The following is a 26600-nucleotide window of genomic DNA, read 5'->3' on the forward strand; positions in this document are numbered from 1 at the left end:
CGACCCTCTGCTCACCTGACCACCGCTGTCCTCTCAACCACACTGTGGGCTGATAAACGTTCAGTGACGTGTGGACACCCACTTTAAACGGCTGTTCTTCTTCAACTTCTTTCGGCTGCTCCCGTTAGGGGCTGCCACAGCGGATCAGCCGGTCTGGTTGTCCACACATCCTGACACAACCCTCCCCATTTGCCCGGGTTTGGGACGCGGCACCAATAAATACACAGTCACATGCACATGGGTTACACCAAAAACCACACGCTAACATGTTAAAGTTCCCATTAAGGAACCATCAAATGCATTAATTCAATGTAGCTGAAGCATCAACGTTTACATTTATCTGACCCTCTCTTTCCAGAACAACATACCAGTTATTAGTTACAGGGACAGTCCCCCTGGAGACACTCAGGGGCAGTGGTGGCCTAGCGGTTAAGGACTGTCCCCGTAATCAATGCCGGTTCGAAACCCGTCCCCACACACTGCTCCCTGGGTGCCTTTCATGGTGCCCACTGCTCACTCAGGGTGATGGTTAAATGCTGAGGACAAATTTCACTGTGTGCACCGTGTTCTGTGCTGCTGTGTATCACAAGTGACAATGACTTCACTTTAAAGGTGCCTCCATACACTCTGTAAACTGTGATGTGAGCATCTTCATGGTCACAATCTTCATTCTTGCCAAAGTGTGTACCCCATGGCTTAGCACTGGGACCCCTTGTTATGTACTCAACTTGCTTGAATCACAGTAGCCACATGCTTTGCTTCTTGAATCTTTGCTGTGGATCTGTGTTTAGTTTTCAGACATATTAGCATGGATGAAATAACCATGTCCTCTACGAGACTGATTCCATGGCCATCCTCCCCAAAACCCATCTATGCCTCACAACACCTCTTCAGGTTCTCTGCCTTGTGGGGAACATTGTCCAGAATCCCTAGGCAGGAGGAAATCACATTCTTGCCGTAGTTCCCCCATGGTGGAACAAGCTACACAGAACCAGTCCAACAAGCTCTTTAAGGCGTGCTGTGGCGTAATTAACACCAATTTAATTATCTGTGCCTCATCCTGCTTGATCTCCTTGCACTTTTTCCCTGCTAAAATGATTAGATCTTTGTTCTAAAGCTAGATCTTTGTTCATTTGAAGTTTGTCTTGGGGGGAAAAATGAATGTAAAAATGATGATAGTCCCACTGGTCTATACAAACCACAAGCAGGGTCCTCTGAAGGACAGAGCTGGAACACGCCAGATCTCGAGCTGAGCTGCGACTAACTGGACTACAGGGAACACTTGTCACTTGTGTGTGTTTCATCCACAGCGTGCCAGTCACTTCGCTTTGGAACCAGAGTCACAGCATTGTTGTTATGATGCACGGAGCTGACCGAGCAGCCCGCCACACACACCCATGTGCCTCTACGTCGCATAAAATGCTTAAAATGTATCTGTGTGTGAGCTGTGTGTGTTTTGGACTGTCTGCTCCTGTGGTTGGCGCTATAACAGGATCGGAATGTGACTGGCCCTTTGTAATAACAGGCCTGGCAAAAGCCATAACACCTCTTTCCCTCTCCTTTCAGCTCCTTTTTTCCAACCCTCTGCATCCCTCTGTCTGTCATCTGCCTCTTCTGTGTCTTAGTGGCACTAGGGGTCTTTGTAATGACAGGACATGGAAAACCCGGATGAAGGTTTTCTTTTTTCTGTGGCTCTCTGTGTCCTTTGTCCTCTCAAGACCTTCACCTGTGAACGTCTCCTCCTGTTTCTCCTGGATTTTACTTGCACTTTTATCTTCTGGTATGTTTTCTCTCTCTCTCAAATCTTATTTTTGTAGTCCCTAGTTGGTTTGGAAGTCAAATACATTGCTTTCCTTTGAAGTCATAAAAGTTTGGTTTATGAGATTTTTCTCTGTCAGTTCAGACCCGTTTCATTTGAAATGACTTCATTGTCACTGTGGCTTTCAGCTCTGCAAAAGCATTTATGGCATTTACCAACATTTGTCAAGAATTGTCCGCCTTTAGAACATTACTTTCCCCCTCCAGCTCATGTTAACCTCCTCTTGGTCTGGGGTCACTTCACGCCATAGACTTTTATTGGCCTGTCCACGCTAAGGGTTATGGCTTCTCTTTAATTGGCCAAAATCTGCTCTGACAGTGGCTAACAAAACCAGCAGATTTGTGATGGCGAGCTCCACTGCACACAATTCATCAGACTTTCTGTAGAAAAATATTTCTGCAGAGTTGGTGTCTGACAAGGGCAGCATGTTAAACCAAGAGCTTGCATGTGTGGATGGAGCGGCTGATAATCCCCATTTCTTCCCCCCACAGGCCTGTGCTCCTTTATGGTCACAGGAGTGCGGTACATCTGTGTTCAGTACAGGGATCTGTGCTTCTGTTGCTGATGACATGGAGCCCAGAGAGACCATCGCACCCACAGCACAAAGTATGTGACCCAGCATACAACCTTAATATCTATTAAAGCACAAATCAGTACAATCAAAAGCAAAATCGAAAGTTTTCCAGCACGTAGTCAGACATACCACTGATATAATCAAATGCTTATGCATTTATTCCAAATTATTGCATTTTTTTTAATATATATATATATGCATTTGTATGTGCAGGATGTACCACCTACATGGACATAGTTATAGTGCTGGATGGATCCAACAGTATCTACCCCTGGTACGAAGTACAAAACTTCCTCAGCAACATTCTCAGCAAGTTCCACATCAGCCCTGAACAGATGCAGGTGTGTACTATCTGTGTATGTCTGTGCATGTGTATGTGCGTTATATATGAGAATTAGAAGGTCTTTTTGAGCAGTGGATGAGTATACAGTCTGACCAAAAGTTTTGAGAATTACACAAATACTGCTTTTCACAAAGTTTGCCACTTCTGTTTTTTTTTTTTTTTTTTTGCATATGAGTGATCAGTGAGGTCCCTCTTTGCCATGAAAAGTTAATCCCCCCAAAAAACATTTCCACTAAACATTTCAGCCCTGCTGAGATCATTTCAGTGATCGTCTCATTAACACAAGTGAGAGTGTTGATGAGCACAAGGCTGGAGATCATTCTGTCCAACCTGCAGGGAGACAGGTTTACATTTACATTTACATTTACGGCATTTGGCAGACGCCCTTATCCAGAGCGACTTACAACGTGCTTTCAAGTTACCATGGATGAAGAGATCAATTCCGGTTCACTAGGACCCCCAACTATGAATACATCTATTTTATTCACTCTGTTGTAGATTCTATACACAAAGCTCGACAACAAGAACATTACAATTTAATCTAAATCTTCTCTAAAGAGGAAGGTGTTGAGCTGCCGTGTGAAGGTGCTCAGTGACTGAGCTGGAAGTTCATTCCACCACCGAGGGGCCAAGACGGAGAAGAGTCTAGATGAGCGACTTCCTTTTACCTTCAGAGATGGAGGGACCAGGCGAGCAGTACTGGAGGCTCGGAGTATACGAGGTGCAGCGCGAGGTGTAATGAGGGCTGTGAGGTAGGATGGTGCTACTCCATGTCTGGCTTTGTAGGCCAGCATCAGTATTTAGAACCTGATGCGTGCAGCTACTGGGAGCCAGTGGAGGGAACGTAGCAGTGGGGCGGTGTGGAGAACTTGGGAAGGTTGAAGATCAGTCGTGCTGCTGCATTTTGTAGTAGTTGTAGAGGTCGGATGGTACACAGTGGTAGACCAGCTAGAAGGGAGTTGCAGTAGTCCAGTCGTGAGATTACCAAGGACTGAACCAGTAGTTGGGTGACCTGGGTTGACAGATAAGGGCGGATTCGTCTGATATTGTAGAGAAGGAATCTACATGAGCGGGAGTTCAAGGGTGTCAAGAAGGGCAGCACAGAAGCCACTTCTCTCGAAGGAAAACATCAAGACCAGACGGATATTCTGGAAAAAGTGCAGGGTTCGGACTGCTGAGGACTGGGGGTAAAGTCATTTTCTCTGATGAAGCCCCTTTCTGATTGTTTGGGGCATCTGGAAAAATGATTGTCTGGAGAAGACAAGGTGAGATCTACCATCAGTCTCGTGCCAACAGTAAAGCATCCTGAGACCATTCATGTGTGTGTCTGCTTCTCATCCAAGGGAGTGGTACCAAAAAACAGCAACTTCTCCCAACCATCCAAGAACAGTTTGGTGAAGAAAAATCCCTTTTCCAGCATGATGGAGCACCGTGCCATAAGGCCACAGTGAGAACTAAGTGGGTCGGGCGGGGAAGAAAACATTGAAATTTTGGGTCCATGGCCAGGAAACTCCCCGGACTTTAATCCAATTGAGAATCCCCAACAGGCAAGAGGACAAACAAAAACCCACAAATTCTGACAAACTCCAAGCATGGATTACGAAGGAACGGGTCGCCGTCAGTCAGGATTTGGCCCAGAAGTTGATTGACAGCATGTCAGGGCGAATTGCAGAGGTCTTGAAAAGAAGTGCCGACACTGCGAATATTGACTCTTTGCATAAACGGATAAAAAGCTTGTAATTATACTTCGAAACAGCACAGAAACAACTGACAAAACGATCTAAAAAAACTGAAGCATCAATCTTTATGAAGACCAGTATTTGTGTCATCCTCAAAACAACTGCATAATTTTCCGCAGATTAACGGGTATAATTGACCAAAATTGTTTTTAAATCAGTGAGAACATAACCAGTATTCCCAGGAATGAAATGTGTCTAAATACCTGCCTCAGCCTTCATCACATGCACGAACAGTAAAATGTGAATGAAGGCACTGGAGCAGAATGGGTGTGTGCACGTGAGAGTGTAAGAGAGAGAGAGAGGCAGTCAGTAGCTCCTTGCAGGCGAGACAGGATGGTGAAGAGGAAATTCCTCAGAATCTGAGAATACCTCAAAGCTGTGTTTGTGCAGCAGAGGGCACAGTGCTGGACCATGTGTGGCTCCTTCACAGCAACAGGAAGACCTGAAAGAAAAAGAGAGAGAGTCATTTCTATACATCAGAAGAGGATGAAAGTGGTTTTTAGTTTAAATTCAGAGCCCGGATCAAAGCTTCCCGTCTTATTTTCATCAATGAGTCAAATTCTTGTCATATGTGTGCTATGTGTGCCTGTGTGTATTCTGTAGGTGGGGGTCCTGCAGTATGGTGAAATTTCAGTGCACGAGTGGTCTCTCAGGGACTATCAGTCGACAGAGGAAGTGGTGGAAGCTGCCAAGAATATCAGCCGTCAAGAAGGGCGGGAAACTCGCACCGCCTACGCCATCCAAATGGCCTGGTAAGGTTGTCTCCATCATGAATACATGCATTCCTCCGTATCTGTGTGTCTGCACAGACATTCTGTGATCAAAACACGGCCCATCGTCCAACCTCTGGTGTCCCCAGCAGCACGGCTTCAGCGTGTTGGCGTGGGGAGCACGTTCTGGGGGCAATGCAGCTGAAACCCCACTGCTGGCAGAACACACACAATCCATTGGAATGACATCTAGAAACCGCGGCCCTGCGTGGTTTTCGTCGAATTCCCCATGTGCTTCCAAGGCTGCGATCTAACCCCACTGCTGCAGCTCAGTTTCTGGAAATCTGGCCCCTCCGGCCATGCGCTCGCACACCCACACGCAGCTGCAGACGATGCGCGCTAGATGCTGCACCGACGGCGCTGGCTCAGCACTGCTGCAGGTGTGGTTACTGTACTGAGCCATTAAAGCTGTAGAAACACACATCTCACCGGCACTGTGTGTATAATACACACACGCACACACACATAACTCCAAACTTACAGTTATTAATAATACAAATATGAAATGGGCGATGGGTGGTGGTGTGTGAGCTGACAGGTCGGACCCACGTGCCTGCAGTGAAAGTGCGGTGTAGTAAACCCCGCTGTGCTTTACAACCGAGACACAGCTCAGTCGGCCTATAAAACACTCGCTGGCGCGGTGTTCCCCTCCTAAAACCGGACATTTTCTCTTGACTTGAGTGACAGGGAGCCACACATTGAGCTGCTGGTTAAAGTCGTATTTGTTTATTTGAACTTCTGGCCTGTTGCATATGGTGCATATGGTGCATATGGTGCATATGGTGCATATGGTGCATATGGTGCATATGGTGCATGTGGTGCATACAGCATAGCAGGATGCAGGAATGTATGGCATGTTCTACCTGCACTGCCTTATCACAAGTTCTACATAGTAGATTAAATAGTTATTATCATTTTTGACGTTACCTTATGCACTACATAATGAATGACTGGGCAATGTCATTTTTTCCAATAACTTGAAGTGTCTTAACCCCTGAAATGCTGGAAAAACAGCCTTGAAGGCCACGAAGAAGAACTCTGTTCCCCTGGCTTTTTCACAGTTTTTATTTGTTTCTGTTTTTTCTCCGTCCATTTCATGTCCCATTGCATTACTCATGTTTCTATTTTTTCCTCTGTCCTAACATCCCAAGTCCTGCTTGTCACCTTTCTGTTGTTCAGTCTGTATTTTATGGCTTTCTTAATCACACCTTAATTCACTCTGACCCTCCCTGTACCGTCCTATTCCTCTCTTTCAAATTCTCTCCCTTTCTGTCCCCTGCCCCCCTTCTTTCTTCTGGCCTCTGTGTTCTTCACTCTGCCCGTGGCCTTGTCCCCCCCCTCGTCCCTGGCTGACTGTGTAATTAGCTGGCTGTCTGTGGGGGGAAAGTGGGTTGTTTTTAACTCTGGCTTTCTTGCGGCCAGCCGCCATGTTATATTTAGCCCCGGGCTGGACGGCCTCCCGTAAATGACTGAGTTGACTAACGTTGACTCTGCTACCCAGAGTTGCCTGTAAAACGCGGGTCAAAATTTGACAAACAGGGTGGAGTCTCCTGAGGGTGTGTGTGCATTTGACTTGGTGCAGAGATAGAGCCTTGAAGAAGCTGTATATTCACAACAATTTAACAAAAAAATCCTCATTTCAACAAAATATTACAATAGGTAGATATTAAAGCAAATGTAAGTGAGTGGTTGTTGGAAGTGTAAGAACATCCATTACAAGCGTAATTTAATGGCTGCGCAACTTTATGTACGTATTTCATCAAAATAACCCCTCGTCTTTATCACAGCAGTTCATATTCATTTCCAGCTATTTTTGGAAGAACTTCAGACCAAAACACCCCCAGCACCATTTCAATCATGCAGAGTGTATGTCAGTGTGCTAAACACACCCCTGACGTGAAGCATCCAGGAGGGGTGCTAGTAGCCTAGTGGGTAACACACTCGCCTATGAACCAGAAGACCCAGGTTCAAACCCCACTTACTACTAGAGTGTCCCTGAGCAGGACACTTAACCCTGAGTGTCTCCAGTGGGGGACTCTCCCTGTAACTACTGATTGTAAGTCGCTCTGATAAATGCTGTAAATGTAAATTATTTGTTACTATGGACTATTGTATTGTTGTCTATTTATTTATTGATTTTTAGCCAGTGGTGGGTCCTAATTTCTGGCCTGTAGCAGTTTGAAGAATATTATATGTTTGTCATACATGACAACTTACTGTTTTCTCTGCTTTCTAAAGCACAGAGGCATTCAGCCCAGAAAGAGGTGCGAGGGAAGGAGCCACCAAGGTCATGATCGTGGTGACGGACGGGGAGTCGCACGATGGAGAGGAGCTTCCAGAAGCGCTGGCCGAGTGTGAGCAGCGCAACATCACCAGATACGCCATAGCTGTGAGTAGGCAACCATCAGAATGGACTTACATCTGTGTGTGATTTTCAGTTTAGAGATGAAAATCTTGTTTTTCATCTCAGGTGCAATTAGTGAAGACTCTAAATATTATTTGCATAAGTAAAAATTGACCACACCCCCACACCCCCTGCTTATGAGTGGTGGATAATTGAAAAATCTATTGTAAATGATGCATAGCCGCACCCTTCAAATCCGCCACCATCTCAGCCCAAATGAAATGATTTTAAAAATAGCTGCTTGGAGAGCCACAGAGACCCACCCAGAAACCCCATATTTGTGGTGCGAGGAGCGGATGGGTGGGTTGGCAGCGTCGGTGGCAGTGTCAGGTGGCGGAGCAACTCACAGCGTCCCCGTCTCTCTACATCAAATGCTGCATCGGAGAGACAAAAGCAGTCATGGCGAAGGCCGGACAGCTACGGCGGGTGGTTCCCTGGAGGTCGCCCAGCCATGTGGTCGGCAGCTTCGTACCACTGCAGGTCCTCCGTTCCTGCTTTGGCTGATGTACGCTTCCGTAACGTACGTATCAGCAACATCTCGGCGTGGCCGCAGGAATGTTGCAGAACGCACATTTCTATTTCAAGGACAATGGATGTGGGATCATTTGCTATAAAGCAGGGTGTAGGTTTCCTGTTGTTTTTTTTTGCCGATTTTTGTTGCTACCTGTGGCTTCTGGCAAAGCTTCAATGCACAAAATCTCAGCTTCTCAAGAACGCCAAGCGTAACACTTCCGAGAAAGAAATGACCCAACATATAAACCAGACAGAACGGCCTACGTCCCTCAGTCTGGGATCTGGTGGCTTTGCTCCTTTTTTTGGGAGCTTACTGTGTGCGTTGCTCAATTAAATGTTGGTTCGTTTGAACGGAGACGGGGACTGAGCTCCTTTCACGGTCTCCTGTCATGGGCTGTCCGTGTCGGGAATTTTGTGTCTCTTCTTTCTTGCAGGACTCGAGGACACACACGCATACACACTGCCTTTCGTTTCCTGTGTCCAGCAGAGTAAATATGGTCGTGCCTTCAATCCACATCTCAAGGTTCACAGGACATAATGATGATTTTTATGGAATGCCAGATGGAGCATATTTTTTTGTATTTTTGCTATGACAGGAAAAAACGAGGATTCAGGAGAGGCAGAAGAAACAAGCTCACAAGAACAACACAGTTAGAGCTGAAGCTGTGTTTTAAGCATTAATGGAAAGAGTGGGACAAGCTTGTACTGATGTAAAAACATTACTGAAATTGGCCTGGTCTGTTTCTGATGCTGACATGAGTGTGTATGTGTGTTTGGGTGTAGATAGAACCTCACTATTTACTAGGAGACTTGTCCTGTGTGTGGAAGACGCCACTTTTTCAGGGTTCATTCTTCATCTACAGTGCTGAAACGTTGTCCAGGACGGAGACAGACCATTTCGTGAAAGGCTGCTCCTCTAACAACCAAAAACATCTTTTATTCTGCATCTGCTACACATTTATATTTACAGCATTTAGCAGATACAGAGACACTTACAATCAGTAGCTTGGAGACACTCAGGGACAAGTAGGTAGTAAGTGGGGTTTCAAGCTGGGACTTTCTGGGACTTTAGGTTAATAGGCGAATGTGTTACCCACTAGGCTACTGTCACCTTAATCAAGGGTTATATCACCTTGAATTCTTAACCCCTTAATATCCCCTTTTCATATCCGTGTTCCTTGTGTTCAGCGTGTTAATACAGATACTGAATAATTACGATAAGCTACGGTGTTGTGCGGTTAAGGACATTCCTAGTGCTGTGACAGGCGCAGGGAGATACTGCCAGCTGCCGTCACCCAGGCTTTAGGATCTTTGGTCAGAGGAATGTACCATGTAGCTTCCATGCCTGTACATTCCCCCTTTCCCTCTGCTTTCCATGTCCCTGCTGAGCTTGTGGGTTTGACAGTCTGTGGTGCCTCTTGGGGGTTTCAGATTGAGTGAACAGATTCGTTGGATGAGAGAAGGCTGTTCATGGATCGGAACGATCAGCGGACAGCTGGTGCAAGCGTTGTCCATGTTGTCTACGGGAAAGTCATGTTTTGTCTTCTACGAGCTGTGTGGAGGTGGTGTCAGGCCCCTTCTCCAATCTTTTCATCTGTTTCCCTCTTTAAGCAACTGTGTGGGTGTTGCTGAATGTTCATATGAAGATGTTTATGTCCTCTGGTTTGCACACTGTATTCATGAGAGGATATCTGTTATTGTCCTTGTTGGATTTGTTTTATGGAGATTGGAGATGTTCTCTGTTCTCCTTTCCTCAGGTACTGGGTCACTACATCCGTAGGCAGCAGGATCCAGAGACCTTTATTAATGAGATAAAGTACATCGCCAGCGACCCAGATGAGAAGTATTTCTTTAACGTGACAGATGAGGCTGCACTCAATGACATTGTAGACGCCCTGGGGGACCGCATCTTCAGTCTGGAAGGTGAGAAGAGGCACTGGACTGACAAAAAGATACGAACAGCAAACCAACCATGTAAAAACCAACCAGCAACACAGTCTCCCTATTAACCATGTTGTAGGACCCATGTAGTTCATAAATGTAGTCAAATACAAGTGGAAGGTGGCTTGGTACATTACATTTTTGGGACATACAGTGCCAGGAAGGCAGGAAGGAATAGTTTTTTTTGTGAAGATGGTGTATGATGTCACCTAGCCTGTAAGGGAGTGGACATTTGTGAAAAGGTGAAGAGGTAAAAGAGAAATTGTGCATGTGCAGGAAGAAGGATGCTCCACCTCAATTCTAGAGAAGGAAGGAAGGGGGGCTTCAGGGTGAGGAACAGCAGAGAAAGATGTGTTGGTGATGGTAGAACCTGGGGCTCCTGAGGGAGGTCGTGTATGAAGCAGCCATATAATGCTGTGGTTTTGTATGTGTTTATTAAAATAATAGAGAATATTTGTATATTTTTGTATGACAGGAACACTTGGATACAACAAGAGCTCATTTGTGATGGAAATGTCTCAGATTGGCTTCTCCACACATATCCTTGATGTAAGTAAAGCTGGATTTGGGATTAGATGAGTTTTTTCTGTTTATGCAACAAAGCTCTTAGATAATCCACAAATACAACATCATTGGCAGAAATAATGTCAGAACTGGACTCTTTTTATATAATTTTTTGGATCAAGGGCTGTACTGGATCGTTCCTGGGAATAGTTTTTGGGATTTTGTCCAATAGAAACACTAACCTTTTCATTAGTTAATTAATTATTATTAAATTAGTTATTTTCCAAGCATTGAGTCGATAAAAAAAAAAATGATTCTCATCTTTGTGCTTTTTGGTACTACAGGATGGTATCCTCTTTGGGATGGTAGGGGCGTATGACTGGGAGGGAGGGGTGCTGAAGCAGACCAGGAACGGTGACATTGTGCCCTCCGTGAGGCATTTGAGAGCGAGTTCCCTCTGGAGCTGAAGAACCACGCTGCTTACCTGGGTAAAACTCTGCCTGGCTGAAAAACCTTTCACACACATTCGGTGTGTGTGTCTGTGCTGTGTTGTATCGAAATTTTACACAAGTGCTGCAGAGGGAGGAAACTGTTTATTTCATTACACGTGTCTGCTGTGTGTTGTAGGTTACACCGTGTCCTCAGTCACAGTTGGCGATTGGAAGAGGTTGTATGTTGCTGGAGCGCCACGGTTCAAACACAAAGGAAAGTCATCTTGTTTGACCTCAGTGTCTATGGGGACGTTATCATCTCACAGGCCCTGAATGGAGAGCAGGTTTATTATCTGTCTTTACTTCTTTTCTGTTAAAACCGTTGTTATTTGCTCATGATTGATCATCATTGTTGATATTAAATAGCTGATATTTGAGCTAGACATAAAATGCACTTTCACACAGGAGCAATATAAAATTTATAATAACCTTTTAATAACCTATTTTCCACAATCACAGTCAGGAAGACTGTGCACTGAATGATGCTATATTCAATATAAGTTCATTTTTGTCAATATATTCATACCTATTTATTCCTCTCCTTCTTGATAATCATGTCAGTGTAAAAAAATAGTAAATTCAATTTACATTTACATTTACATTTACATTTACATTTACATTTACAGCATTTATCAGGCGCCCTTATCCGGAGCGACTTACAATCAGTAGTTACAGGGACAGTCTCCCTGGAGCCACTCAGGGTTAAGTGTCTTGCTCAGGGAAATGATGGTTGTAGGCGGGATTTGAACCTGGGTCTTCTGGTTCATAGACGAGTGTGTTACTTACTAGGCTACTACCACCACATTTTAAGCAATTCCATGCTTAAAATGTTCCAATTACAAGCAATTACCATGAGCAATCATGTTCACATGCATGTTCACATTATACCAATGAAAAGTTCTGAACTTTCTCACATCAGATTGGCTCGTATTACGGCAGTGAGGTGTGCGGTGTGGATGTAGACCATGATGGGATACTGATGTCTTGCTGGTGGCTGCGCCCATGTTCCTTGGTGCTGGGAACAAGGAGACTGGGAGGGTTATATGTACAGTCTAGATGGGGTGAGTTCAGACCCACATAGGGTATGCATAGACCAACCCACACAGACAGAACTGTTCATTTATTCACTGTTGTTATTTAGAAATTAATTTCCCCTTTTTATCAAATATGATCTACTCAAATAAGATTTACTCCAAAAATCTGCCAACAGGACCAATTTTTCTCCTAATGGGACTCTGCGGTCTCAGCCAAAGGCCCAAGATGCCCGCTTTGGTTATGCCATGGCTGTAGCACTGACCTCAACAGGATGGCTATGCTGACCTGCTGGTTGGGGCACCACTAGAGGATAACCACCAGGGAGCGTTAGTATGTTACCATGGTGATGAGTTTTACATCATCCCACAGTATAAACAGGCAAGCTCAACAAGACATATGTTCCATTTCTCTCTGTGTGGTCCCCTTTCTCTCTTCAGCCATAATCGCTCTTTCTTTCTGTTTGACTGCAGAGAATCCCAGGTTCTACTCTTTCTCCTGGGCTTCAGTACTTTGGTCGGAGTGTCAGCTCACAGATAGATCTGGATGGAGATGACCTGCTGGATCTGTCAGTTGGCGCCCAGGGCAATGCCATTCTTCTTAGGTATCAGTGCATCAACACCAATTAACCCTGGGCCTCCCATTTTCACCATTGCTAAAATCTTTTTTTAATTGTCTCTCTCTAGCTCTCGCAGCATCGTCCAGATCAATGTGAGTCTGTCCTTCCAGCCTCACTCTATAAACGTCATCCAGAAGAACTGCCAACAGGGTGGGCGAGAATCAGCCTGCGTCACTGCCGTGGCTTGTTTCATCACTAATTCACGCTTCCCCCATGCCAACAGAATCAACTTTGGTACTTACACAGTTCTTCCTCAACCTAGGGAAACATTTCTCATTAATATTCATGAATATTCATGTCAGCCATTTGCATCATGTCCCCGTCCCTTCCCTGAGCAGAAGCTGCAAGTCAAAGCCTTGCTGGATGACTGGAAGTTCTCCACAAGGGCGCTGTTTGACAAGAACTCCCAGAGGCAGACCAGTGACTGGGTTTGGGTTCGCGTTGGGGAGACGGTGTGCCATGACCTGCCCTTCCATGTGTTTGTGAGTCAGCGTTACATTTACATTTACAGGATTTACCAGACGCCCTTACAACCAGTATTTACAGGGACAGTCCCCCCCTGGAGACACTCAGGGTTAAGTGTCTTGCTCAGGGACACGATGGTAGTAAGTGGGGTTTGAACCTGGGACTTCTGGTTCACAGGCGAGTGTGTTACCCACTAGGCTACTAGCACCTTTAGCATCACTTTCTGTTCAGATATAATCCACTCTACACAATAGACTTGTTCATTCTTGTGTCTTTCCAGTAATGCTGTCAAGATTCACACTTAAATTTAAGTGTGGCATGAAAAATATTTTTACATTTACGTTTTAAAAATATTTTAATATGAAGCAGAATTTAATTTAAGAGTGAAGTAGAGGACAGAACTAAGTGTCAACTGTGCATTTTTCTATCCTTTAATGGCTCTGTGTGACATTTTGTGCCATTCCAACTGTGGTTCTGTCTGCTTTCTGCTCTAATAGGACACAGCAGACTACATTCGGCCAATCAGCTTCTCGCTGCGGTTCGAGATCAATGACGCTGAGAGTGGCCCCGTGCTGGATGAAGGCTGGCCTACCGCACTCAAGCAGTTTGTGAGCACTGCTGCACTGCCTAATTACACACAATAAAGTATAAAGAGAACAAAGAAAAAGAACAGAAGGCATGCCAGTCTCATAAAATGTCTCATTTCAAACAGATACAGAAAGATACGTTTTATAAATGCGTACTGGTTTGTGTCCACGTCTTTAATCTACTAGTTTTTATTTAATGTGCTTTTTCTTCATTTCTTGCATAGATCCCTTTCTTCAAAGACTGTGGGGAAGATGATATCTGTGTGACCGACCTTGTGCTACAGGCCCATATGGACATCAGTGGGACGAGGTACCACGATTTAACCTGATAATGTTTTTATGAAGGCCTCACCAGCCACAGAATGAATATTTGCTGGTCCTGTACACAGAATGGAAATCTGCTGTGATGTTAATGTTGTGGACTTCCTCCACCCTTTGATTACTACCCATGTTCTATCTTTGAATGTTTTGAAGCTGTTTAGTCAAGTCACCATAGCTACAGACATGTTTGTCTCTTGGTTTTTAATGATGGCACATTTGATGCCACAAAAAGTACCAACAGAGCACTCCATGCTCAGAAAAGGAATGGAGTCTATTTCAATTCTGTAAAATCCCTTTATTGCAGCCTAAACTTCCCAAAAGCAAGAACTCCCGGTATTATACCCACTACTCACAATAAGTTAGGGATATTCTGAGAGACTTAGTGGACGTCATACATACGGTGTTGGTTTCTCTTCAGACATTTTGGGGATAGGGAGGCAACTGTGTTGGGGCGATAAAAACGCCACATTTTGTGTTTTCCATGTAATGGTCTCATTGTGTAGGTGTGTACCTTATATTGGGGCCAATACCAAGAGACAAGCTTTCTCAATGTGGCATCAACATTCAGGGGTTATAAAAAGCTGCTATTGTCAGTAAGTCATCATTCAAACAGCCATGAACACACGACGGACGAGCAGCGTCACCTGGCCATGGCGTGAACTTGGTGGGACAGATTTTATTGGGGGTTATATATATTAAACTATTGAAAATTGTGTTTCTTCGCATACATTATTAGTAATAATAAAAGGGAACTTTTACTTATTTCATTCAAATTCAGAGGAAATAGGAAAAGCCCTCTTGTAAATAACAATATCCCTAACGTATTGTGAGTAGTGTAAAGGTTATTCGCTGGTTAATGATATGCTATGCGCCGGTAGGCAGAAGCCCTTTGTGGTCCGCAGCCCTCGGCGACGTCTTGCTGTGGTTGTGCAGCTAGAGAACCGTCTGGAGAACGCCTACAACACCAGCCTGACCCTTCAGTACTCTAGAAACCTGCATTTCTCCAGTCTGAGCATACGGGTACTTCACGTCCTCTGTCTTCAACACACGCCCGAGCTTCGAGTGTGATGGGAATAATCGTGTCCCTTGTCCTGTCTGCAGGACGAAACCCAGGTCAAGATCGAATGCACGGCTCTCAGCTCCAACAGCCACTCCTGCAACGTCAGCTACCCGGTGTTCCGCTCTCAGTCCAAGGTGTGTGGACAAAGTCTGCTGAAGTGGACAGCTGTGCACCTCAGAGTCATCTCTCTCTCTCTCTCCTCTCTCTCTCTCTCTCTGAACCTCATGTTGGAGTTCGAGTTCAGCTGCACGTCTCTCATCAGCAAGATTCAGATGAAGCTCGAAGCGTTCAGGTGCCTGTCTTTGTCCTGTGCACATGGTGCCACTTTAATCGCACACTCCATTGAGGAAAGGACGGGAACATTCATTCTTTTTAACAGTGACAGCGTGGAGCTGGAGGAGACGCTCGCGGACAACCTTGTTCAGCTGCAGACGGTGGTACGATATGAGCCAGACCTGTTCATTACCAGGTCTGTTATCAAGCCTCCTTTTCTCAATTCTCAATTTCCTGTTCCCTTCATCACTCTCCTGATTACACTGGATGCCAGGAGACAAGACAAAACCTGAATCATGCAGCAATAATAAAGTCATCGTCTCGACGCCGCCCTTCCAGACGCAACCCTCCCCATTTACCAAGAAACAGTTACACGCACCCCCAGTTTACGTCAAAGTAAAGTGGAACGTACATTTCATTCAGCCTTTTATGTTATTCATTTCCTTCCAGTGAGTCCAACCTGAATCGTTATGAGGTCCATCCCACCCGGACAGCTTCAGAGGGAACCGGGCCCGAGTTTTACACACACTTCAGGGTACATTTAACCTGGGAAACCTCAGAAACACACACTGCACAATTGGCAGGTCGCTGAATGCGATTTTGTGTATACAGTTGCAGAACCTTGGCTGCTATGTGGTCCGTAACCTGGAGCTCTGGGTAAACCTGCCCTCAGTAGCAGCAGGAGAAGGGCTCTTCATGTCTGTAGTGGATGTCTTTTCTCATAATGTGAGTGACATGCCTCCGTCTGTTCCACGTTTGCTGAATATAGTGCACCGGTTCTAATGTACTCTGATGGCGTTTCAGGCATCAGGTGTGAACTGCAGCATTAGAAGTGACCTGTCACAATTACAAAACAGCCAGAAAGATGTCCGTCCCCTTCATCCAGAGGACATGCTGAAGACAGAGAAGCTTGTGAGGACATGTCCATCCTCTGCACACTTCACTTGTTAATATGATGCTGTTCTTATTGCACAGATTATGTTTGCATCGTTGTAAATAGGGATACAGGAAGGGGTGCAAGACTTCAATACTGATGATGTAGTGCACAGCGTACAGAAAAAGAACAGATCAACATACTGTTAGTGGTAGCTAGTAATCTTACTTGACTGATATTGAATACTGGGATCAGTGCACCCACAGTTAATGGGTTGGCATTGCAGGAAGCTCTGACACCCTGCTGGTTGTCTGGCCTCTGATCCTGCAGAACTGCAGCAGGTCGTGGTGTGTAGAGGTGGTCTGCCAGGTCCAGCAGCTGCTCGGGGGTCAGTCGGCGCTCATCCGAATCACCAGGAGAGTTCACGACGACTTTTTCAGACAGGTGAGGCGGGAAAAGCAGCTTTAGGGAGTGGGAGAAAAACAAGGGACACCAGGCTGATGTTTCTGTTCCGTTCTCATCAGGCAAAGTTTAAAGCTGTGCAGATTGTTGGGTCCTACAGAATAGCTGCTAAAGAGTCCAGTCTGGTTACGTTGGGAAGTGCTGCCATCTGGAGGGAGGTGAGAGAATTGCAGATTTGATTTTGCATGAAACCTTCTACATTTTTGTGTTTCAGTTCTCTGTACTTAGTGAACATCAAATTCTTTCAAAAAGAAAAAGGCACAAACAGCTAATCTACTATCTCACGGGTTTTCAACCCAATTCAAATTCTGCTTCATCCATTGGTCCCTCAAGGAATTACCTACCATTGGGAACGAATTTCAAATGCTCTTATTAAATGTCAAAAACAGCCTTGACTTTGTGTGTGGTGTAGACGGTGCTGGAGGTACTGAAGGGTCGCACCATCCCCATCTCTCTATGGATCCTGATTGGCAGCATCATTGGTGGACTGCTGCTACTTGCCCTCATCATCTTCATTCTCTGGAAGGTAAAGGAATGCTTCTGCGGAAGGGAGTACCATCTTTACAACAGCAATGGAGGCTTTTATTTAAACCTCCTCAGACTCTATTTCACACACCTGACATCTGCAGATGGTACCTGATTTAAAAAAAAATTCTCATCCTCAGTTGGGCTTCTTCGCAAGAAAACAGAAAAACGATGAGAACGAGAACGTGGATGAGTGAACCCCCATCACCATGACGATTGGCTGCAAAAATGGATAAAATAAAACAAGAATGCCGCCGGCCCCTCGTCTACCTGCACTAATGGCCACAGAACATTCCAGAAGCACCGGACTTTTGGCCACAATTCCTAATCCCTCCCTCCACCCAGATTGGAAACTGGACCTCTACATTTGAGGCGAGTGGGAGAGACCCTTTGGCTTTGTAACTATGTGCATATTTCCAAAAAGTACATCTATTTAATATTCCGTCACACCACAGGATTTTTTTTTGCAGTTTTGTTCATTGTTTTGGAGAATTTGAATAAAGTTTTTGGATATTAAAGTTAAATGTTTCACTTCAGTTACTTATTATACTTCATATTAAAACCGATCACGGTACAGATCAGTCATTCCTTCATTAATCCTACTACCATTTTCTAGCAGGTGTAGCGTCTCAACCAAACAGAATATTTTATTTACAAACTCAAACATGGTAATAATCTGATGTACAGATTCATGTTCAGATACAAAAAACCAAGGTCAGCTCACAGAATGGCTCCACTTGTAAGAAGAATAAAATGAATGTGTGGCGTGGAGAAGAATCCAGGTACAACAATTTCAACATCTGGTCACATATTTCAGATATTTCTGCTGCTTATTTCATAAGTTCTCTTCCAGTTGTCAGTGTGAAGTCTTGGTGGAACTTATATAAGATTCCAGTAGAAATATCGTCTCATCCACCTGGTTCTCACTCGAGTCCATCCTGCAGGGGTAAAAGAATGAGTAAGGCATTACAGAAATAACACCTACATACATAGACTTAAAAAAGTGCCTCTGCCTGCACCACACTCTATCATAGCTGTAGATCTAGTATTCATTTACATTTATAGGACGCCTTTATCCAGAGCCGGAGACACTCAGGGTTAAGTGTCTTGCTCAGGGACACTATGGTAGTAAGTGGGGTTTGAACCTGGGTCTTCTGGTCCATAGACAAGTGTGTTACCCGCCAGGCTACATTCATCATTTACACACACACACACACACACACACACACACTACTGCTCATAGGTTTAGGATCATAAATAATCAGACAAAATCTGAAATAAGTAAAAACTTGAACCCACTTTTGCTGATGCGCTACATATAGTATGAATTTTGCCAGTTTTATTGCTTCTTTAATCTGTGCAATTTTCAGCTCTACTAACAATTTGTTAATGGTTTAACTAACTAAGCTTTTCAGTGACAGATTTGTGTTGATAAACCCAGCGTTCCACTGGAACTAACGCTCCTCTCTACATGCATGCAGATTGGCCATTACTGGCCCATTACCGCAGTTTCGGCGTAGCGACGAGACCTGTAGCTGCTCCTCGACATAAATCGCTGGATGTCGGAGTGGTGTCCAAAAAATAAAGTGGGCTTTATTAATAACTGGCCAGCATTTAGGGGGAAGCCTGGTCTTTTGGCGAGACGGCATCCACCCCAACTGGGCGGGCGCCACTCAGTTGTCTAAAAAATTGGCTCATAGTCTTAGAACCAAAAAACAAAACTGACTCGCCAGAGCCGAGACCAGGCAGCAGACAGACCGGCTAAACCGAGCGTCTGCCATTTGCGTATAGTCGCCACCCAGCGTGTACAATATTGACACTGTGTCTGTACCTCGCTCTATTAAAACAAGAGATTCTACAAGAAACATTAATAAAACTCATAAATATGCTGACACTGTGTCTGTTCCACGGACTGGGCGGGGTGTCTGTTTCAGCAACTTACTACCCGTTACATTACTACTTCTGAACCTACCACCAGCACCCCCGGCATAAGAATAGGATTATTAAATGTTAGATCCCTTACACCTAAAACGCTCATTGTCAATGAAATGATTACAGATCAGGGGTTTGATGTACTGTGCCTCACCGAAACTTGGTTAAAACAAAATGAATTTGTAGCATTGAACGAGTCTAGTCCTCCTGGATACAGCTATGTACACCAACCTCGCTTAACTGGAAGAGGAGGTGGCGTCGCAGTAATTTATAAGGATAACCTCGGTATTACTCATAAACCCGGACAAGGATTTAACTCTTTTGAGATTCTATATACCAATATAACTCATGTAGTCTCACAAAATAAAAATCATTCCAAATTCATTCCATTTATTATTATTTATAGACCCCCTGGACCTTATTCTGAGTTTCTTAGTGAATTTACAGATTTTGTCTCCAACTTAGTTGTATCTGTGGATAAAGCCCTAATTATCGGTGACTTTAACAACCACTGTGATAAATTAGAAGACTCACTAAGAACCGCATTCCTGTCTTTATTAGACTCAGTTGGAGTTAACCAACATGTAACAGGACCTACTCACGAAGGTGGTCACACGCTCGATCTTGTGTTGACCTTCGGTTTAAATATAGAAGATATAGTTACTCTTCCGCAATCTGAAATGGTCTCAGATCATTTCCTCATCACTTTTAAAATATGTCTCAGACACAACAAACTCAATCCCCCTCGTTATAGAGACAAACGGACAATTACATCAAGTACGGCACAGAGGTTTATTAATACCTTACCAGATTTATCAACGCTGATAAACTCACTGTCAACCCCGCTGAACTTGACCAAGCGACCAAATGTCTAGAATTAACACTGCGTAGTACGTTAGATATAGTCGCTCCCCTCAAAAGGAAGATAGTAAGAGATAAAAACTTAATTCCTTGGTATAATGATCACACGCGCCCTTAAGAAGACCGCCCGGAAATTAGAACGCAAATGGCGTCAAAGTAAATTAAACATATTCCGAATAGCGTGGAAGGAGAGCCTACTTAACTATAAGAAGGCTCTTAGCACGGCTCGATCAACATATCTGTCCTCGTTAATAGACATGAACAAAAATAATCCCGGATTCCTGTTTAAAACTATAGCCAAACTAACCAGGAATAAGACAGAAACGGATACTAACACTCAATATCATCATAGTAGCGATGATTTTATGAATTTCTTTCATACGAAAATTGTCGCAAATAGAGAGAAGATAAAAAGCACAACAAATAGCTCCGCCGATATTTCCATGGAAAATAATCTTCTAATAGACCACCGATTAGAACGATTCAACCCTATTAAATACCTAGACTGTAACAACATCCATGAAGTATATCAATCAGGATTTAGACCCCATCATAGCACTGAGACAGCGCTGGTTAAAGTGGTTAATGACCTGCTGTTGGCCTCTGATCAGGGACGCATCTCGCTGCTTGTCCTGCTTGATCTGAGTGCAGCGTTTGACACTATTGATCACGCTATTCTCCTTGCCAGGTCAGAGAATGTTATCGGGATTAAGGGAACAGCCCTTGAATGGTTCAGATCATATTTGACCAACCGATATCAGTTTGTGGACATCAATGGTGTTTCATCTTCACATAGTAAAGTAGAGTTTGGTGTTCCACAAGGTTCTGTCCTAGGTCCGTTACTTTTTTCTCTATACATGTTACCTTTAGGCGACGTCATCCGCAAACACGGTATTAGCTTTCATTGCTACGCTGACGACACACAGCTGTATCTGTCAGCAATGCCAGACCAGAGGCAGCAGCTGAACAAAATAGAGAATTGTCTGAAGGACATTAGACAGTGGATGCTCACCAACTTTCTCCTGCTAAACCCTGACAAGACAGAAGCGCTCGTAATCGGGCCTCAAGCAGCCAGGCATAAACTGACTACACCCTGGATAGCCTTTCTATCTCACTGAGTATTGAAGTGAAGGATCTAGGTGTCATCATTGATGCAGGTCTCTCATTCAGTTCACACGTAGATAATGTCACTAGAATAGCATTCTTTCACCTTAGAAATATTGCGAAAATAAGAAATATCATTTCAATGCATGATGCAGAAAAGTTGTTCCATGCATTTATTACATCAAGGTTAGATTACTGCAATGCATTACTGTCTGGATGTTCTAGTAGGTGCATGAGTAAACTCCAGCTGGTACAGAATGCTGCAGCCAGAGTTCTAACTAGAACCAGGAAATTTGACCACATCACCCCAGTCTTACAATCACTGCACTGGTTACCCATCAAATTTAGGATTGACTACAAAATTCTACTTTTGACCTATAAAGCTCTAAATGGTCTCGCCCCACAGTACCTGAGTGAACTTTTGGTTCTTTACGAACCGCCACGCCCCCTTCGATCAATGGGTGCGGGTCACTACTGGTACCAAAGGTGCAGAAGGTCACAGCTGGGAGCAGATCCTTCTCCTATAGAGCTCCGCAGTTGTGGAACAGCTTGCCTGTCAGTGTCCGGGATTCAGACACAGTCTCAGTGTTTAAATCCAATCTCAAAACCTATCTGGGTACCGGGCCACTGTAGCACCAATATACCACTATAACCACATATTTCAGTATCGGTGGTACAGTGCAACCGTCTGCCGCTGCTTCTGTTTGTTTTTTTCTCCGAGACACGGAATCAAGCCCAGACTACTGGCAGACCCCAGTGAAGAGACCAGCAAATAAATCCTGGTTCCTGACAACTGCTTAACAAGGACATACCATGATACAAACCAGAGGGTCACCACAGCCACCACCACCATTAACTACACAGCTTCAGGGATCTTCAAATGGACCAGTAACATCGTTACAGACACCTTATCTAGACCATGACACTGACTACATCCTGGACTTCTCCAACCCTACAACTGTAGGACTTATCATTATATCATATCCAACCCTGCACTGACACCATTTGCAGGCTCACTCTACCCTGGAAGGGGGTCCCTCTCTGTATCACTCCTTCCCAACGTTTCTTCCTCTCTTTTTTTCTCTCTCCTAGAGTTTTTTTGTGTGGAGTTTTTCCTTGTGTGCAGAAGGGTCAAGTGTGGGGGTGTCAACTGTAGGGCCTGTCAAAGCCCATTGAGACATACTGTATGTGATTTTGGGCTATATAAGAAATAAATGGTGTTAATGTTGAATAATTAACAGGCATTTCCAGTTATTTACACCATCTTTAGACTGGAGATTTCCCCCTTTACTGTGCTGATGTACTGTACTTGTTGATGTGGTGTTTCAGCGCCTCCAGCTGCTGTCTCTCCGGAGCAGTGATCATCTCCTCCACCTCAGTAAGCTGGGCAGGCTCCGCCCCACTCACTTGCAGAGATGCCAGGATCGCCTCGATTCGCTGAGACTTTTCCAAGTGACGTCTGCCAATCAAAGTGGTTTCGTGACCACACTGTGTTAATATAAATGTCCTTATATTAACAGACAGGAAGACAGAAACAGGAACTCACTTATTTTCTCTCGTCTCAAAGAGGCGTCGCTCTATAAGGTTTCCCACCGTCTGTAAGGCAGCCAGTAGAGACATTAGAAATCTGCAGCCGATATACGCTAGAGAAGCGCAGTAGCGGGCGTGACCTTGTAGCAGTGCTGCAGCAGCATCCTCGCCGTAGGCAGCTGGTTGACCGTGTACAGGTAGAAGGTACGAGAGGGAGCATGGTCTGGGGTTTTAGGAATCTCCTTCAGAGAGTCAACAAGAAGCATGAGCGTCAATGAATTACAATTCATTTATATCTGCTAGCTACAGGTTTTGGATGTTCTGGACAGAAAGTGCGGCTCAATTGAAACGTGTAAATCGTTTCCATAATGAGTGAAGTGGAAGTGAAGTGATTGTCACACACAGTGAAATGTGTCCTCTGTATTTAACCATCACCCTTGGTGAGCAGTGGGCGGCCATGACAGGCGCCCGGGGAGCAGTGTGTGGGGACGGTGCTTTGCTCAGTGGCACCTTGGCAGATCGGGATTCGAACCGGCAACCTTCTGATTACGGGGCCGCTTCCTTAACCGCTAGGCCACCGCTGCCCCAAGAAAGAAAGTTTAAATATATAGAGACTAGCCTACAATCAGTAGTTACAGGGACAGTCCCCCTAGAGACACCCAGGGTTAAGTGTCTCGCTCAGGGGTGAAGTGAATTGGGGTTTGAACATTCTAACAATATTTAAAATGTATTTATAATGTATTTCATAAATTAATGAATACGTTTTTATTATGGCAATTTATTATGGTATTTATCACAACCATGGAAAATTTTATCATTAATTCATGTAATTCTCAAGCAACTAGACGACAAAGCTCTCTGTTGTGTTTCCGTATGTTGACTTGTGTTACCTGGAGTTGAACCAGGTTCTCTGACAGTAGTGTGTACAGCATGTCTTTGGCCTCCTTAGCTGGAATCATGGCAAAATCCTCCACCTGCTTCTGCTCCAGGTGCCGTTTCCGCAGCAACAGCCTGAAGATGCGCGCCGACCGTGAGCCAAATCTGCGCAGAACAGACAGCATCAGGAGCAGGAAACACACACTGCAGCTTTACGTGAGAAATGAGAAGAGCGAGGAAAGGAAAATACCTTTCTTGGACAACAGACTCCAGCGTAGCTCTTGCCAGGTTGGCCAGCGCCTTGTGGAGGTCTGACAACTGGAGCTAAGAACCAAAAGTACTCATTTGTACTGTTCCTGTTTTTGATTTCCAGGTTAATTGGATGTTCAGAACCCAGAACATTTTTATTTGGGAGCACGATTCTCTGTACAAAAGGATACTGACAACGTACATCCCCCCTCCACTGTCACCTGACTTCCCGACAAACTCCATCTGGACGCAGGAAGGATAGAAACACAGCGGCTTTAACTATAGGGTCGCTAGAGTAAACACAAGGCTTCACTCTCAGCTGAAGTGGTGCTTTACCGGATCATCCACCAGTAAGGTAAGATACTGGTCCAGAGTGGATCTGCTAATGTTGTAACTGGCTGGAAGGGCTCGGAAGATCTGACGAGGATTAGATGTATATTAACATATAACTTAATACTATACCAACAATTTATAAGGATTTGAATCAACAACATTTATCACAGCATGAATAATATAATAATAATAACTGTATATAAACAGTCACGCTCTATGTGTGTGTGTGTGTGTGTTTTTGTGTGTGGTGTTACCTCATTGGCTGAGAGCGGCTGTGTATAGGCGGCATTGGGTTGGGTTGTCATTTCACTTATTCTGAGCATTGTCCTCACTATCTCACTACTAGTCTGCAAACACAGAGGGAAAACGACATGGTACAGCATCCTCCTCTCAACTAAAAATAAAAGTAAAGTGAACTGACTGTCATTGTGATACACAGCACAGCACACGGTGACACAACGAAATGTGTCCTCTGCTTTTAACCATCACCCTGAGTGAGCAGTGTGGCACCTCAGTGGCACCTTGGCGGATTACAGTAAATAACAGCCGTTCCACCAAACTGACCTGGTCCATTTTGCTGGCCACTGCGCTAATGATGGCCTGATCTCGGAAATGGAGATGGAAGCGCTCGAAATTCACCTGCCAAAATACGCCTTCATCTCCGCATAGCTACGAAAGAGGAGGAAGAGAACACAACTCCTTACTGCACAACTCACAAAGCAGAAGAGCTCTGCTAGTATCTGTGGTCCATGTGTAGCTGTTCGGTTTACCTCCTTGTTCTCCAGCTTCGCTCTTTTTCCTCCTCTCTGGTCAACATCACTGTCTCCACTGGAGCGTCTGCGTTTCCCTCTACCTAAACGTGCATAAACCCCACTAGTCCTTCATGTATACAGATGAACACAGTCCTCAGCACCAAACAGAAGTAACAGTACATTTTTAATAGTTTCATGGTTTTATGCAGCCTTTAGTGCTTTAGTGTGGTAGTAGCCACACACTCGCCTGTGAACCAGAAGACCAGGTTCAAACCCCACTTACTACCATCGTGTCCCTGAACAAGACACTTAACCCTGAGTGTCTCCAGGGGGACTGTCCCTGTAACTACTGATTGTAAGTCGCTCTGGATAAGGGCGTCTGATAAATGCTGTAAATGTAAATGTAGTGTAGTGTTTAATGCCTTCATCATGGATCAAGAAGCAGAATGTTTTTCTCCATTCCAAATGACTGTAAAAATCTTAACTGAAACGGAACGCTTTGAGAAACTTGAACCTGATATAATCCCTGGGTCTCCAGCCTTCTCCCATTTCTGATATGTCTGATGAAAGTTGTATGGAAGTGCAAACTTTAAGGTCATTTATTGAATGTCTTGAACCCTATGTTTTGAATTAATAATATTCATTAAATAACTAAATAGCATCTATAAACAGCCAATATACTGTATTAATAAGTACTATTAAATAATAAAAAGGAGATACATTTTTGGCCTGAAGCAATGAAAGATGAAAGAAACGGACCTCTCAGGTTAATTTGAGGAAGTTTATAACAGTCTGTTAGACTCTCGGGTGTGGCGGCTGAGGAATTTGGTGTCTTTTCTGATGAGGTTGCCGCATTTCCCTTCCCACACGCTGCAAGGCAGCGCTGGAGGAAGTGCGTGTCCACCAAACTGGAGAAAGCAGAGATCACCTCACTGTAGTCCATGCTCCGGCCATCTACACACAGATGAGAGACAGCAGAAGAGCTTTTCTATCCAGTATTTTGCACTGTGAATTAAAACTTCTTCCTGACTGCACCTAACAAACTGTGACAGTACTAATAGGGGTGGTAGTAGTCTAGTCAGTTAGACACTCGCCTATGAACCAGGGGGCCACAAAGTCACATGTTACTGTCCCTGTAACTACTGATTGTAATAAATAATAAAGTTTTCTGAGATGGTAACGTATTCAGGCATTTGCAGTGAAAACAGCCCCCGAGCTCTCACCCTCCATGTTGTGTGTTAGTCTGTCTGCCACAGTCTTCACCACACTGCTCATGGTCATTTCTCCTCTCTGCAGGACCTCCTCCACGATCAGCTCGCCTGTGTCGCCATACAGGCTCTTGGCTGTGTAGATGTATCTTGGGAAGCGGAGCGTGTACAGGATGCGTTCCACAAGGCAGCGATACTCTGTGGGCCCGCCAGGGCCACGCCGGCCACTTCCGAACACACACATGCCATGCTGCACCAGCACACACAAGGACTTCTTCACCTGGAGGTGACAGCGGGACTTCACCAGGGCTGCTATCAGACTGAGGAGGACAGTCGATCACATGCCACATCAAAGTGGCACAGCAAGTCACATTTCATCATTACCAGATCAAGTGGAGTGTTGGTTTCATGGGCGAGGGCTCGAAGACTTAGTGCTCCG

The 26600-nt window shown here is 44.7% G+C and overlaps 1 protein-coding gene and 1 pseudogene across 1 annotated transcript; one reads left to right on the top strand and one right to left on the bottom strand.

Annotated features, from left to right (window-relative positions):
- LOC114776116 (integrin alpha-10-like) overlaps positions 1–17768 on the top strand; it is a 20674-nt pseudogene extending 2906 nt beyond the window's left edge.
- Positions 17769–17938: 170 nt separating this feature from the next.
- Positions 17939–26594, bottom strand: LOC114776118 (DNA-directed RNA polymerase III subunit RPC3-like). Its single transcript, XM_028966726.1, has 14 exons — positions 26546–26594; positions 26177–26441; positions 25713–25907; positions 24972–25054; positions 24766–24870; positions 24456–24548; positions 24205–24285; positions 24060–24111; positions 23870–23930; positions 23634–23784; positions 22884–22985; positions 22760–22809; positions 22523–22672; positions 17939–18254 (listed from the first exon to the last, which is right to left on the bottom strand). Exons 2-14 carry the CDS (start codon positions 26403–26405, stop codon positions 18173–18175), a joined length of 1434 nt encoding a protein of 477 aa, XP_028822559.1. The 5' UTR covers positions 26406–26441; positions 26546–26594; the 3' UTR covers positions 17939–18172.
- Between the last annotated feature and the right edge of the window lie 6 nt (positions 26595–26600).

Source organism: Denticeps clupeoides, unplaced genomic scaffold, assembly GCF_900700375.1.
Source record: "Denticeps clupeoides unplaced genomic scaffold, fDenClu1.1, whole genome shotgun sequence".
NCBI classification, from domain to species: domain Eukaryota; kingdom Metazoa; phylum Chordata; class Actinopteri; order Clupeiformes; family Denticipitidae; genus Denticeps; species Denticeps clupeoides.